General features: G+C 44.6%; 1 protein-coding gene across 1 annotated transcript; it reads left to right on the plus strand.

The window, feature by feature from the left end:
• LOC126532447 (uncharacterized) lies at nucleotides 1-4,176 on the plus strand. The gene is made up of 3 exons (XM_055070574.1): nucleotides 1-22; nucleotides 2,891-3,842; nucleotides 3,873-4,176. The coding sequence occupies exons 1-3, from the start codon at nucleotides 1-3 to the stop codon at nucleotides 4,141-4,143; spliced, it is 1,245 nt and encodes a 414-aa protein (XP_054926549.1). The 3' UTR covers nucleotides 4,144-4,176.
• The last annotated feature ends 11,649 nt before the right edge of the window (nucleotides 4,177-15,825 follow it).

The raw sequence follows: 15,825 nt of genomic DNA on the forward strand, positions 1-15,825 counted from the left end.
ATGGTTGTCAACGCTTCTCATGGTAAGTGATGCGTTCTCTCCGAGTAATTGTACCTTTACACACAGAAAGTCACCTCAGTGCAACTTTCAGTTTGTACACAATATCGAAATTTATTGTATAGTTTGGTCAAAGGCGTGTCTTATGTCAAGCAGAATTGTGCAGAGTAACGTACGCTTTCATAAAAAAAAACAATGAAAAAGCAAATATAATATTTTCCTCAAGTTCAAGAGCTTGTACCTAAGCTGCTAGCACACAGTCATAACATTGCCTGCTAACATCATCCCCATGTGTTATACATTCTTATAGGCTGCATAAGTGATGGGAAAGAACATCTCACAGAAGCAGCGGCTTCATTTAGCAGGCTTGATTTGCATGCATTATTTGGAATAACCCAATTGAATGCCATTGTTGCTAACATTATGTAATGCGTCTATTTCCAAAGAAAACTTTGCTGGGCTCTGTAAATCAATGGGCGTCTGGAATGCTGTCAAATCTTTCAAGTTAAGCTCTTCTAACGACGCTCCATATTGTTGAATTCATAATTTAGCGCTTCAGCAGTTTATATTCTGGTGCTTCGCGAAAAAACTGAAAGTGCTAATAACACATTAACATCGTGTGATGGGCGACTTGATTCATATTGGTGGGTGGAATGGATAAGCGAATAAACACAAACAAAAAGAAGATTAACTGAACAGGACAGCGCTCACTCTGTTCAGTTCTTTGCGTTCGCGTTTATTCATTGGTCTCTTCCACCCACCAATAATACATATTCTAATACAATGCAAGAAAACGCACGCAGAAAGAGACGTACACACAGGACTCTGAATGCTTATTCGTTTAGCAATCCACGGACAATATTCTGGCTGCATGTTCGTTGTAAGCTATAAAGTTACCCAAACCATGTCACTATTTAATTTTCGAACGCAACCCGGCGCTTGCAACTAAACACGAACTGTACGAAAGAGAATACTTTTCATGTTACACGTAAGTGTGCTTATGACTTGAGATAAAAGTACCGCAAACCGCGGGGCGTTTACAGACGTAACCCCAGAAGAGTTCTTTAGCACAAAAGATTGAAAAAATCGCAATGGGCAAACTGTTGTCGAAGCCTTCTGAGTGAATGCATTGTATTACGTGAAACATAAAGCTGCCCGTCTCCCGTGATGACCGCGTTGTTCTAGAGAAGAAAAAAGAAAAAGAAATGTTTCAGAACGGTCCCTGAAATACGGCACGCCTGCAGGGATTCATGCATGTAACGCATAGTGAATAGTCAGGAAGGCATACCTTAAGTGCTAGCCATGTCTGCAGCGCTGTTACTTATTTTACTTACATTGTGCACTGGCCACTGTATTAGTTCTTCAAGTGAGTACGACTATTTCTTTTTGCTGGCTGCAGCAGTTCGCATGCTTTCGTAAACAAGATCAGAAAACGTGCTTCTATTATCCTCAAAATCTAGGGTCGGGAAACGCTCCCACACGGTGCACTCCATATACACTGATAAATTTGGCTTCCAATTACTATATACAGAAAGCGTGCTCACATTCTGTTTATACGGTTGATTATTTGTGCTGCCTAGTCATCTGAACTTAGCAACGCTTCCTAGTCTTCCATAAGGGGAAAAATAATTCGCAGATTACACTAGCCTACATAAACTTCAAGCAGTTAAAATATATTTAACGTAAAAATAACAGCACTTTAGGTTTCACTGTTAATAGTTTTAAATATTATTCCGGGATTTGATTCTTATTACTATGCGTAAAGTACATCATAGTGATTCCTTACTGAGAAGCCCATTCAATGCTCATCTTCGATAGTGAACAGGTTTGACAAACAAATATATGAATATAAAGACAGTATATTGGGAAAACACAATTCTGCTTGCGAACCTAACGGCCACATAGCGTTGGAAATCAACAAACAACGTCTTCAACAATATGCGGTCAACCGTACGTTTTTAGCAGTTATGCGAACCATAGTACACTGTGTTAATGTAAACAAACACTTTGCATAACAAGTATTTTTTTATGCTCATATTTCAGTTTCGAAGTGCAATAGTTTTAAGGCGACCTTCGCATACTAAGTTCACTCAAGTTCTTGCAATACCCTTTCCTTCAAGTCTTTTTATCGCGCTTTCAAGAACACATAGCGACAAGTAGAGAAAAGTCAGCGCGAATGGCAGCTTGTGCGCGTGAACAAGGCAACCACACGTGGAAAATTCCTCGTGTTTTATATTTTCAGAAAGACATGACTTAGGTTTTTTGTGTCTACTGCTTTAAATAACACTCTTGGCCCAACTTCTGATAATCATGTGTGAAATTTTATTCGTACACAAGTACGGAGCGAAGTAACTCCGAAAGGTATTCTAATAAGGAACATGAGCGGTAGTAGGTCTCTTAATTTCTTCACACTGATTTCACGAGAGCCACACTTATCAAACCTTCTCGATTATCGAGCATAGTGAAAATATTCTGAGGGTTACGATATGTAAGACGATCAGCGCATTTTGTTATAACGACCAAAAGAAAATAACGCTTTTTCATTGCTTGTGCAACACTCTATTTCATTTTTTTGCACTCATTGTATGCTTGCGGCACCAAGTATTAAGTTCATTTTATAAAATTTCAAAATATCAATATCATGGTACACCAACTAGCCCATCAATATCTTTTAAGCAAGAACTTCGATGGTTCACTGTTTGAGTTAAGTTTAAAACACTGCTCCAATCCTGGACTAACCTTGAGAAGTTAATGGTGGGCTTTGTGAGTGTGATGGCAACTAAGTTTGGCAAGGGTAACAAAAAAATTATTGGCGTCTGCGTGGAGCATGGAGGCGCTTTTAGAATATAAATAAGATAACTTATGAAACTCGGTACACTGTATTTTGTTTCAGAAATTCAAAAATCTGGGACCTACTTGACCATACCTTCCTTCGATGGACTCTGGGGTCACGGCTTCTTCGAGCTGAATTGGTTTGGTATGCCGCACAAATACATAGGAAAAACGTTCGCTGCACTAGCTGCAGGAAAGCAACCAAGAAGGCACTACGAGCTTCTTTATCTCGTGCCTGTTACGAAACCTACCGACAGTTTTACTACAAATATTCTTGCACCAAATTTCGACGTGGACACTCTGATGAGAGGAGAATGCCTCGGCTACTGGGCCCTGTTATTAGAAAATGGGAATTCGTCCATACCAACGAACGTATTGTATTCTTCATGCTTTACTCCTAAACCTCGTTGGATGCGAGAAAACTGTTGTGCGTTGTCCATGCTAAGCCTAATGGACATGCTTATACCCGGAACGCACAACTCCGGAATGTGCAAGCCAAGGTTCAAGTTTCCGCACGGACAGTTAGTATATAACCAATACGAAAGCATCATGCAACAGCTCGCATATGGCATTCGCGCATTGGATATTAGGGTGCAGTGTTACAGAGGAGAATTTTACGTTACCCACGACGTAGTGCGAGGACGATTGACCATACGACAAGTGCTCAGAGAAGTTCGCAAGTTCGTTGAAGCGACGGGAGAACTGGTGCTTCTTGATGTCCACCGGTTCCCGAAGGGATTCGAAGGGAGTTGGCAATTCGTTGCACAGCGACATGAAAAACTTGTGGACGTCATTGTCACGGAGTTAAGTGGTGTGCTTCTTAAGCGATTGGACTATTCAAAAGAGCTGAATGACATTTTTAATGGATGCAGAAGAGAAAGAAAATTGCGAGGTCACGTTGTGGTATTCTATAACTCAAAATACTACAGTGGACCTTACGAAGGTTTGTTGGCACCCGCAGTAGTGCATAAGTGGCCGAATGCGCAGAGCAAAGAGGCACTCATTGAATACATAGAAACAAAGGCTTGTGTATGAGAAACCAGTAATATGGTTTCCATAATGGCGGAGCTCACGCCGAAATTTCCAATGTTCGTGGTTAGCACTCGTAGGATTGCGCAGTGGGTAAATCACGACATGACCGAATATTTCAGGCAGAAACAAGGGACATGCACTGGTATTATTTCTACAGATTACTTTCTTGGTAATGCGATAATTGACGTAGCGATCGAGGCGAACCTTGTGAAAGGGCGAAATAGACTATCTCTGAACTCGTCCGGGCGCCACAACTACTGCAACGTGTCTGATTTTCTATAGAATAAACTTACAAATGAAATTAAAAAAAACTTATCTAAGTCGAATGGCCTATTTTTTGTATTCACCAGTGTCACGCTTTTTTGTATCTATCGGTGTCTGCAGGAGAATTTCCGCAGTGTAAACGTTACGTCGTTTGTACTGTAATATTTCTTACCATAATGGCTCTATTACATTATTGCAATCTACGGCCCGCATATAGCCATTTTCAAGGCACATCGCCGTTACCTTGTGCTTATCCATCGGTTAAACGGGCGGATGTGCTCAGGTGCAGTGTGCATGCGCGCGCGTGTTTGTGTCACACAAAAACATTCTGGAGGCCTTCGTTACTATTAGCCCAAGATAGCTTAAAGTTTACTGCAAATATTTGCCCCGACTGCTACTGAAAAAATTATGTCAAAGGAATTATAAATAGACATGAATATTGGAAGGATTACGTTGCAAACACATGGGTTGCTTCACCATACACGAGAACTTTCCGATAGTTTCTTGTTGTGAGAAAAAAAAAAAGAAAGAATTCAGGTAGCTGCTTAACTTCAGGCCGAAATCGTTGTGATGGCTTTTCGCTGTCAGAAACGTCCCGTTTCCAAGTGAGTAGGAGATTTCAGGCAGCAGGACACTACAGCGGCGAGGCCGCTGCAATAGTAGCCTGCTTTCCATACAGCTCACAGAAGATTGTTGATTTCGCCACCCTTAAGCAACCGACAGAAAGTCCAGGTGTAATCTTCATGTTGTGAATCTTCATGTCCATTCTGAAGCAGTCCCTTTAAAGAAGCGTACACAAAGATCAGCGAGCGAAACGCTTTGGAGAATGCAGAGAGCGCAGTAAACGGTCGCTGAGGTTCGACTAATAAGCTATGTGCTGGTACAAATTTTAGCTATTTTAGGTAACAGCGAGACTAACATTGCAATAAAGTGCTGACCATACGTGTCCTGATATACAAAAGCAGACGCACACATTTCCGTATATATACAGTCTGTGCAGTTTCCTTTTTTTATTGATTCGTTTGCCACGTGGCAGACAAAGATAGGAAATAAATTGTTGCAGGTACACCTCAATTGGATTGGATTGGAGAAACTTTATTTATGCCTGCAGTTGGGCGCTCGCGCGCCCCGACGAGGGCCTACGTCATCCTCGAAGTTGCCGTTACTCGGCGCGGGTCTCCGCTCGCCGTTGCCGGCTCGCTGGGTCCGTGACTTTCGAGCTCCTCGAGGAGCTGCTGGACGGCCCAGAGCTGATCGTCTCGGTCGTAGCTCTTTGCGGCTGCCTCGAGCCGCGGTGGGAGTGTTCTCGATTTAGCGTCTTCTGGATATTTAATGCAGTCCAACAAGATGTGCGTGTAGTCAGCGGTCTCCCTCCGGCAGACTCTGCACATATCTGTCGGATATGTCTCGGGGTACATGCGATTCATCAGTTTCGGGCTCGGTAGCGATCCGGTCTGGAGCTGTCTCAGTACTACCGCCTCCGCTCGACTCAGTCTCGGGTGCGGGGGTGGAAGAGTCCTGCGAGCCAAGCGGTAGGCCTTCGCGATTTCATTGTAATCCGTCATGCGGTCCTTAGTTCCGAACCACGTCGGACGGTCTGTCGCCGGGGCGCGATTGGTTAGCGCTCGCGCCGCGGCGTGTGCCGTCTCATTATGGTTCTCATTGCGTTCCGACGCGTCGCCCGCGTGCGCCGGGAACCACTTGAGTCGTACTTTTCGTTCGTCTAGTTTTACCGCTCGCAGTACGCGCTCAGCCTCCCTGCAGATTTGCCCTTTGGCGAAGTTTCGCACCGCCTGTTTTGAGTCACTCAGCACCGTGTGGCAGTCTGCGTCGGCGATGGCCAGGGCGATGGCTACCTCCTCCGCTTGTTCCGCTTCGGTGCTTCTCACGCTCGCTGCCGTCCTCGTGGCGCCGGTTGACGCCTCTATGACGACCGCTGCGAAGGCGTTCCGTTGGTATTCGGCCGCGTCCACGTACCGCGCGTGTTCGTCGTTGGCATGCTGGTCGATGAGAGCCTTGGCCCTCGCCGCTCTTCTTCCCTTGTTGAACTCGGGATTCATGTTCTTTGAGGTGCACCTCAAGCAAGACCTGACGAAGTCACTTATGAAGTTCACGGCCAGGGTTATGACGCGTATAATTTGCTTAGTTTGTAGATTGACTGTTCTTAGTGCCTCCCGAACCCTGCGCATGACTTGAACCGAAATACATGGGTGACTGCACGAGTGTTGCTTTAGCAGCAATAGGTGAAAGGTTTAAAACAACCATTAACTTCTTTCAACGAATGACAAACTGTTAACAAGCAAATTTAGGCAGTGGAGTGCGGCTGTTTACGGCCCCGCACACTACTCGCGATTTGTGCGTCAAGGTCACGTCCTGAACACCGTGCATACTCTCTCGCTGGTAGTTCAAAGCATTCGACGAGAGCGCACTGCTAATGCACATGTAGGGAGGAACAAGTGGAATGCCGAGCTTTTCTTGGTGGTCAGAGTTGGAAAGATTTAGTCAATTTCGAAAAAAAGGCTTTAAACCACCGGCTGAAGTACAGAAAATATCACGACACATCTATATTTATACAGCTAGCACCGCTGTTCCTACAGACTAATGTTGTTCTGTAGCGAATGTGTAAAGGCGGGAGAAGCGAAATGCAGCAGGGAGGATGAGGTGCCGTGGGTTCCCTGGCAGGTGCCAGCTGTAAGGTATTGTTTCAAATCTCCCTGCCTTTCCGCTTCTCTCTCTCTCTCTCTTTCTCTCTCTCAAAATTCGAACCAGTGCGCGGAATTGTTTTTATGGCAGTAGATATCTTTTGTATTGTCGCCTTAATCAAAATGCGTCTATGTAAAATAAAACACACTAGAGCGAACTATAGCAGAATCACAACCCAATTTCTCACGAAACTATGTCCTTCGAGCAGTTGCAATAAATACTTCAGTTGGCCGTAATTTAACCCCAAACTTTAAAACTGTACCCGCCCATGAGTCACCCATGGGCAACCTTTCCCGCATATAACGCTTTCGAGCTCTTCTTCCAGGTATTTCAGCACAAACTGTGCTTCACTCACTCGCTTTCCGCGCGCACGCCATAAGCGTAACGTTCCTCCACATACCCCGAATTCAATCTCGGTGGCTCCTAAAGTCATTCCACTGCAACTTGCTAAGTTCTTGCTGTTCAAAAAGCACCTGTGAACCTCCTGAATGCTTGCATAATTTATTTACTACAAAGGCTACAATTAACCGATACAATTCGAGCTTTGCAGATGACCTATTGCGTTACCCCAATTTCCACGAAATGTAAGCAACGTGACATGCTTAGTTCGCCTAGCACACCGGGAAAACCTACTATGAACATCGTATAGCACATGAAAATAGAAAAAAAAAATCTGGGCTCACAATTATTTCCAAACCTCCTAATTGTGCCAAAACTTTTAGATTTCGCCTCATATGAAATTTGATATGCCCCCAATTATCTTCCAATATGAACTCGTCTCACATACAGTTTTTCTGGACACTGGGAAATGTGGATAACACCAGTACAATGCTTCCGGGCATTGTTAAAAGGTATTGCACAAAAGCATCTTCATGCTTTTGTGCAATGAATGTGTGCACATTCATCTGCACACATTTAACTACTCATGAACATAGGCCAAGTTATCTATCCAGATTTCGCGATGTTTTATCATAGCGGTATAGTCCTCCCGGGACAGATGGGCCGAATTGCACGCCGTTCCTAAAGCACACTCAAACTGCTCCGGAGCACTTCAACACGCAACGTTCTGCAAAGAACTTAATTAACCAACTCAATTTCGACTTCACCTACACATCATAACATGCCGGCTATTTTAGCAAATTTAAACAAGGTTCCTCGATTCATTGATCGAGGACACCGAGGAAGTCTACTACGAACGTCGTATAACAGATTAAAATGGAGTGAAAGCAATGGCTCAGTAATTGTTTACAAATCTCACACATAAGACACAAGAGTTAAATTTCTGCCATAAATTACACTTAACAATTACACTCCCACACCGCTTCCTCCCTTCGCACGCCTTTCGTTTTCACCAAATGTAAACCAGGTTTGCAGTACAGTTCTCGTAGGACTAAGACAAAAATTGCGGTGAACAGCCGTGTAGCTCTTTGGAGTACTCGTTCAAGGAATTTCTCCCATACTCCTTCATTAACTAATGATCTTAGAACTTTGCCCCCCCCCCCCCCCCCCTTGTCTACAACATGCCCCGTTTCCGTCGAAATGTCAAGGTTGTGGCCTTCTGCGCTTTAGGACATTTGCAAAGCTTGCAATGCGGTTTTCAAAATACGCTTGTAATACTCTGCAACGCAATCATGAACAAATTTCTACAAAGAGAGTCACTAAACTACAATATTTATACTCTTTTCATACATGGCTGACAAAATTATCCCTATTTTAGCTAATTATAAAGAACATGCCTCGTTTCGTTCACCGAAGAGACCGTGAAAATGAAATAGGCGCCTTTGTATAACGCCGGTAAGTAGTAAACGAAAATTGAGTAATAGATTAGAAGCCCACAATTAATCTACGCATTTGAAACTTTCGGTGCGCATCACTAATGAGCAGCCTTTGTTTTTCGATATATAAATTGCTGCCCCTTTTGGTCCTACGAAGGCAGCTGGGAAACTTAGTAAGCGTTTTATATGGCGCATATAAACAGGCAGAATACAGGTTTATCAATTGTAATTCAGCCCATAATTAACCATAAACTTCGAAATTTGCCGGCACATAACTCTTAACAAGTTCTCAACCAAGCTTGATACTACTTGGGCGAATACTCTGGTCAGATTTTTCAAGATGTTTTCAAGCTATTCTAGCAGCACAAACACCTTCGCCGTAAAAAGTTCCAACTGCACGTGAGTCATTGAGGGAGTAAGGGGAACTTTTCTCTCCCGTGGCAAACAAAAATCATAATTAAAGTTCATTTTATCATGAAAGCCGGAATACAATTTATCGAGCGATTCTCTTCGCCATCGCATTGCAACGCTGTCTTTGTTAGACTTTTTTTTACAGCTCTCCCGGTCCCCAATGCACGTTAAATACCGCCCCTCGTGTATACTTATCTCATGTACCGGTAATGAGCATCAAGACTAACGCCAACGTGCTCACACTACTGCATATTTTGCTCTCGTACTGTTGTGGAACGGTTTTTCTCATCGAATTGCTTCAATTACCTGTCTATCAAGTCTCCTATAATGTACCTGATAACTTTCTTCAATGACTCACATCATAGGGCAATATTGGAATGGTGGAAGTTTGGCCTAGTTGGTATACATAGTCTAGTAAGTTTTAAGTGCGAACGAAGACGGCACGACAAGAAACGCAGACAAACGCTTGTTTGTTCGCAAGAAAGAAGCGTTCGGACTTAAAACCATGCAATATTGGAACTCACCCCTTAGTTAGTTTTCCTTTGGGGTGGGGGTTTGTTCAAGGCTAGTTCAGAGAGAATTGATTTCGGTTTTCCCTGTGATGGTATGCTGTGCAATTTGGTGTCCTTTGGTAAACTTTCATTTCTTGTTTAGAACCATGCGTTGCGTGTGGTTCAAGATGTTTGCGAATTTTATCAAACGTTTGCGCGTCGCTGATGATGTCGCTGCTCATTCTTCAGAAAGGGACGCTAATGTTCTGTAATTTCAGAATTTCGTATTCTTGACGTATTGCTTGATTTCTGCTACTACCGTGTATTACAACCATGGATAAAACGACAGCTGAACTCTTGACAAGGCAAAAATGTTTTTCACGAGAAAAGGTAAAGTCACCAGCGTAATACCAAAAATATTCGTTCATAAGAAAGGTTTCTCTTGGGCTTCCTCCAAACCAACACCTTTCCAAATTCGGTGGCCTACAGCCCGTATTACCCAGACCAATACCCAGACCAAACGGCAGCCAGTAGCCGAAGGGCTCCTGGCCGCCGCTTAGGCGGGGAGCTGGTCCTCAAGCCGCTGGACAAAATAATGTTATTTCTCTCTAGAAGGATCGACATTTGGGCGAGTCTCTCTCTCTCTTCTGCAAACTGTAAGTCGTGGCCTTCCATTTCGAAATAATATGATCATATTTAGTTAAAGGAATGCGCCGTAGTATGCGCCGTAATGTTTTTTTTTTTCACTTCGAGGTTAAGTAAGCGACGAAGTGAATTGAATTATGGGGTTTTCTATGCCAAGACCACGACTTTATCATGCGGTACAACGCAGTGGTGGACTCCGGTATGATTCTGACCACCAGGGGAAATTTAACGTGCCGCCAATGCATGGGATACGGGCGTTCTTGCACTTCGCCGCTCATCGAAACGCGGCCGCTGCGGCCAGGATTTGATCAAGGCACGTACCCAAGGGAAAGGGGGGGGCGCTACCCTCTTTCCAAAATTAAGCGGCATACATCCTCCCCCCCTCCCCACTCCACGCGCACGCCGCATCTCCGCACACACATTCCTAAAGCAACGACAAATCAATCTATTCGGCGGTCAGCGCTTTGCTGCCTTTTACAGCGAAAGCTGAGTATGACTAACCTTCCGTAGTTTTTTCGGCGTCCGTCAACAGAAAAAATCATCATGTGGGCCGATCCTGGTGATAGAGCACACAGGATCCAAGCTCGATGCCACATACACCTGCGGGCTCGGGAACCTGTAAGGCGTCCTTCGGGATATTCGGGATCGGCTCACGTATGGAGAGTGCTTAATGCCTGCTTCACCTCCGCCGCGGGTGCGGCTCAGCATCGCACTACCGTCGGAATCGGCCCACGTATGGGGGGTGCTTAACGCCTGCTTCACCTCCGGCGGGGGTAGTCCCGGTGTTGCACTATTTTCGGGATCGGCCCAGGTATGGGGAGTGGTTAACCCCTGCTTCACCTCCACCGGGTGTCGACCTGGTTTTGCGTCTTCGGGCCGACCCCCGGTGCAGGTGAAGCACTTTGCTTTTCGCTTGACAGCTTTGACTGTCGTCAGTTTTCGCTGTCATTCTATCTTCAGAGAGTGGAATGGTCGTAAATTTTTTCACTTCTTTTGGATGGCGGTAGTTATCGGCGTCTCCTGGGGTGTGAAGGCCAGTTTTCTCCTTGATTCGTTGCCCGCGCGACTAACTCGATATGAGTTCAGTTGTCGCCATCTGTTCAACGGTGGCGCACATTGAGGTTGCTTCTTTAGATCAATCTTATTTATTTAGACTGATCCAGGGACCAGGAAAGGGATTCGGTTCGTAGTCAGCTGGTCCGTACGCTCGTGGAACGAGTTGCGCGGAGGAAACGCCAGTTGCGTTAAACTTTTCGTTTTGTTTCATAAATTCCTCGAGTGACGGCTCGCCGCGACACTGGAAGATCCTCGGAACCTTACACCCATGATATGGTTTAGATAAGGTGGACAATAAGATAATGTGAAACAGCGTCCATCATCAGACCTTGCAATAACCGTTCAACTCATAAGCAATATGACTGTCACCCGTTACCTCTTCTGGCTTTACCCTAATTGTACAGCACTTTTCGTGCAAACTTGACAACTGGAAACAAGAGTCGCAAGGAGTTGAACATTTAAGCGATCTGCTAAGGGAGAGAGCCAAGGCCAACAGCCAAACAGGAAGGAAACGCGAAAATTAACAAACTTAACCGTTGCTTGTGAAAATATTTATCGATCAACATCTTTTTATTTAAATAGGAAGTAGAGGAAACGCCGCCGGAAGTGGAGAATAATTCCGCGTGTTTTGAATGACGCTTTTACAGTTATCAGTCGAGCCGCCTGATGTAGCCACTTCCTTGCTGTGCTAATGTGGGTCTTTAACCTACCGCTGCGGGCGCAGTACGTCTAGAACCGCAGCGTCCTGAGCTCTACGTGGTTGTACGGGCCTGCTGACCACGCATCATTGCGCAACTTCCCAAATAATAACGCGAGTCGGTTTCGCCACTTGGTAGAGCAGTAAACGAGGGATCCAAAAGAACTGTGATTGTCGCAGAAATATATACTATTCTATATTTCTTCCACAGCTAAGTAAGAAAGCGCTACTAGAAATCTTTATTTTACATTTTCGCTTGCTTACTTGTTCTTGGCAGTGTTCTTCCTGCGTTTCCTTCAAGCAGGAGTCCATTTGATGCGGTTCCTTGTTTGCCAAGCAAAGGAGAGGTATGTCTCACAGGCGTACCTGTGAGATACACCGCATTTCAATTCTCTTTTGCGGGTTTACGGGTCTTTATGGTGAATGGTGGGCCTTATTCCCGTTTGTGCTTGTAAGCGCACCTCCCTCCTCCTTCATTTGCATGGAAAGGTACCTTGGATTGGGCCCTCCCCCCCAAAAATCCTGGGTACGTGCCTGATTTGATCCCGTGACCTCGTGCTTAGTAGCGCAACACCATAGTCGCTAGGCCACCGCACCGGGTAGTGAGCGACGAACTGCCTATCAGCGACAGACATACGATTGATAAAGCTGATGAAAAAGCCTCGCTCGCTGTTCTTGGCAGCAGGCAACCAGGAAGTTACGGAGGAGCGCCGACTGAAGCATTAGGTAAGTATTTTTTTTTCTTTCAGCTCCCAAATACTTCGTATCTATGCGTGATGTTTTCGCATGTTCACAGCTTTCCACGTTTTCTTTTCTGTGCGCCTCCTTTCAATGGCTGAAAAGCCGATGGTGCACGAGAATACGGGGATCGATACCTAGTATCTGCGCCCCCTCTTAGCACGAGTTTATATACATATAGTAACCGGGAACTTTACGTATGTCAGATGGTGAAAAAATATTTTTCATATATGCGTAACGCGAGAGCCATAGTAATGTTATTGTTTCAGAAAAGGCAGAGGTTAAGCAAAAGGCTCTGTAGATTCTAGCAGGGTGTTAGTGCCTACTCTGAGAGCAAAACATATTTTTCAATCTTTTCTTGAAAACATGACCTTATATTGTTTAGTGCTATGTGATGTCAGCTGTCAGCGCTCGCGACGGAATATTTTAATCCTATCTAATGTTGTGGCAATAGCTTGACTCGACAGCCTTCCACAAAGGCCGACATTGTAAATTTTAAAATATTGCAAATTAGAGGGAAGACTCAAATGCAATGCTTGTGTGCTTGTTATCACTTTGTGACATGACGTGAAGTCGTACGCAGCGAGCTTTCCTGATACTACATCAGTGTGCGAAATAACAGATGAGGAAGTGCCGACTGAACAATACTAGAATTTTGCTTCTAATCATGTAGTATACGTGTGTCTCCTTTCCCGTGGTGACTATAGTATTCTATACCAAAAGAAAAAGAAATGAAACTTTAGTGTCGTCAGAAGCGCCGCAAATTGCCACTCGCTGGTTTTTCGTTACACAGTTTAGAACATTGGCTCAGCGGTAACGATGGCACCTGCCCTGCTCCTTATTTGGCTTGGTAGCTGTATCCGCAACGGTCACGCTTCTTCAGGTGCAGTACTACGTCGATTTTTATGGCGCCTTTGGGCACCATGCATGCATTTTTAAACCCACTTGCACAACGCAGTTTCATCGCTCCTCAAAGTGGCTGTTTTGGTGGCATCAGCGTCATGCGTCCTGCGTATTGGTTTCTCGAGCAAGTTTTGTTTTTCACTCGTGCTTGTGATGTATCGTGAGCATGTACGCCAGTAAAGCTGCTGCCGCACTCTAAGAGCACATTTCATGCACGTAGGAGTGATGGAAGGCAGGGAGGAATTTTTGAGCAATCTCGCGTTTAAACTACCTTTCAGACCACCTAAATTGGGCTGCCTCACTTAAACAAAGATTTTCTTTTCTGATACAGTTCCTCCTGAGTTTATCTGAGCTAGCGTTACGCTAGCCAAAATAGCATAGCTCTCTGTGTCGTTGCTCGCGGCGCCGGCACTATGATGCACGTCAGTGTGCATGCTCCCCCTTTTGTCGCTGGTTGTAGCGCTTGCACTGAACGTTGAACGGCAGCGCGTTGACTTGTCATGAAACGGCAATGTGTAGAGAGTACCATTTTACAGAAACTGCCCAATCCAGCATACCTTTTTTTTCGCAGCGAGAGCGCCAAGAGAGGCCAGCATTTGCTAGGCTGGCCGCTGGTTTTGGTCCTGACCAAAACACTGCTGTAACGTAGCACTAAGTGCCGACTAAGTAACGTAACTGTGCATGTTAGTAAAAGGGTGTACGCTCTCGACGTTAGCAAAAACTTGTTGAAGCTTGGCCGATTTCTTGAAATATATTTTTTGAAGATGCTGCCCATTTAGTTACGCTGGTGCACTGTGGTGAAGTTCAGCAAATTACTGAAGGGTTGGTGTGCGAAATTTCTGGGCTTGCAAAGCAAGAAATGCAATATTGTGAGGAGTGCCGATGGGCACGTGCTAATGAATACAAGGACTTGGTGAAATAGTTAAAGAAGCAACACAGAACCAACGACGTTTGTGATAGGTTCTTTTTGTGTTGCACCTCTATGTGGGCGTACTTCGGCTCACATTAGCAGCCGAATGTTGCAATAAGCGTGCTCTATATATGGAGCTTTCAACGAGGTATGTTCATTGAAGATTTCACTGTGTGATGCCAAGTTTTGCTGTGTTACGTTCAAATAGATATCTTAACCGAAGGTACGTATAAGCGTATTATAACTTTTCTGGTTATTGTGTGAGTAAATGGGGGAGAGTGAGGAGAACCGCGACTGCTGGAGGAGTGGGGCAGTCTACATATTTCTTCAGAGAATTGTCTCAGGCAGTTGATGATCGGTTTCGTAATTGGCGCTGCAGGGATCCGAGCGACTTGAATTTGCTTGCCGCAGGACCCCATCTGCGCCTAACGTGTCATCATCCACCTTCATTTTGTTTTATTTGATAATTTCTGCGTTTCAATCAAACAAGTAATTTTCTGTATAATTTTTCTGACTTCACTGTCTGTCAATTGATACGGTTATGACAAAGGGGGAATAAAAGCCTTAAATTTACTTGGATACGTTTAGCACTTCTCTCTGATTACGCCTTCCCTCACCATTCTTCTCTCGGCTAATACCAAGGATCAGGATATTTCTGCGTCGATGTCTCACGTTAATGTGGGGGACACCAGATTAAGTTCGACCAGTTTTTAACGTCCATCTAAGTCTAAACACTCCAGCATTTTCGCTTTTCGGCTAAGGTTGAAATGTGGCTGACACGGCAGGGTCAAACCCGCGACCTCATGGTCAATAGGGAGGGCAACGCCATAGGCACTACGCTACCGCGGCGGGTAGACGTCTCACATTCTGCATCTGAATGAACTGCTGCTTGTATCGCGGCGCCGCTTATGAATGGCATAGTCCATAAGCTTACATAATTCCTGAGATTGCACGTTCTATCAGGTCAAATCAGGAGAACAAAGTAGGGCAAATTGCATGCACCGAGTTGAGTTATATGGCACGTAATTAACCGCTTCATGAAGGTTTTACTTCATGTGAATTCCAACACATCATATTTATATGCATAGTTTACATGCATAACATCGGAATAAAATTTAAATGGTACATTTGAAAAAAAAATATTGGTTCAACATTCATTCCGAAAAGCGCATTGTACCTGCCATACCATTTTTGTTTCTCAAGGCAAGTTCTTCTTTGGAGACTTCAGATAAATATTGGGTTCGAGGGATCTGCGTATCTGGCTGCCACTTTGTGACGACTCAACGTCTAAGTAAGGCAACTTAAGGCCTTCGAGTGGAGGGCAGGAGAACAAAAAGGCGCCAAAATGAAGCTCGGAAAGAAAAATACGTA

Source organism: Dermacentor andersoni, chromosome 5, assembly GCF_023375885.2.
Source record: "Dermacentor andersoni chromosome 5, qqDerAnde1_hic_scaffold, whole genome shotgun sequence".
Taxonomy (NCBI): domain Eukaryota; kingdom Metazoa; phylum Arthropoda; class Arachnida; order Ixodida; family Ixodidae; genus Dermacentor; species Dermacentor andersoni.

What these genes read in the sequence shown, in the direction of transcription:
- LOC126532447 (XM_055070574.1), top strand. Translation starts at nt 1, where the DNA reads ATGGTTGTCAACGCTTCTCATG. An exon ending in GGTTGTCAACGCTTCTCATG is followed by an intron (nt 23 to 2,890) that starts GTAAGTGATGCG and finishes ATTTTGTTTCAG; the next exon opens with AAATTCAAAAATCTGGGACC. An exon ending in GAGGCACTCATTGAATACAT is followed by an intron (nt 3,843 to 3,872) that starts AGAAACAAAGGC and finishes ATGAGAAACCAG; the next exon opens with TAATATGGTTTCCATAATGG.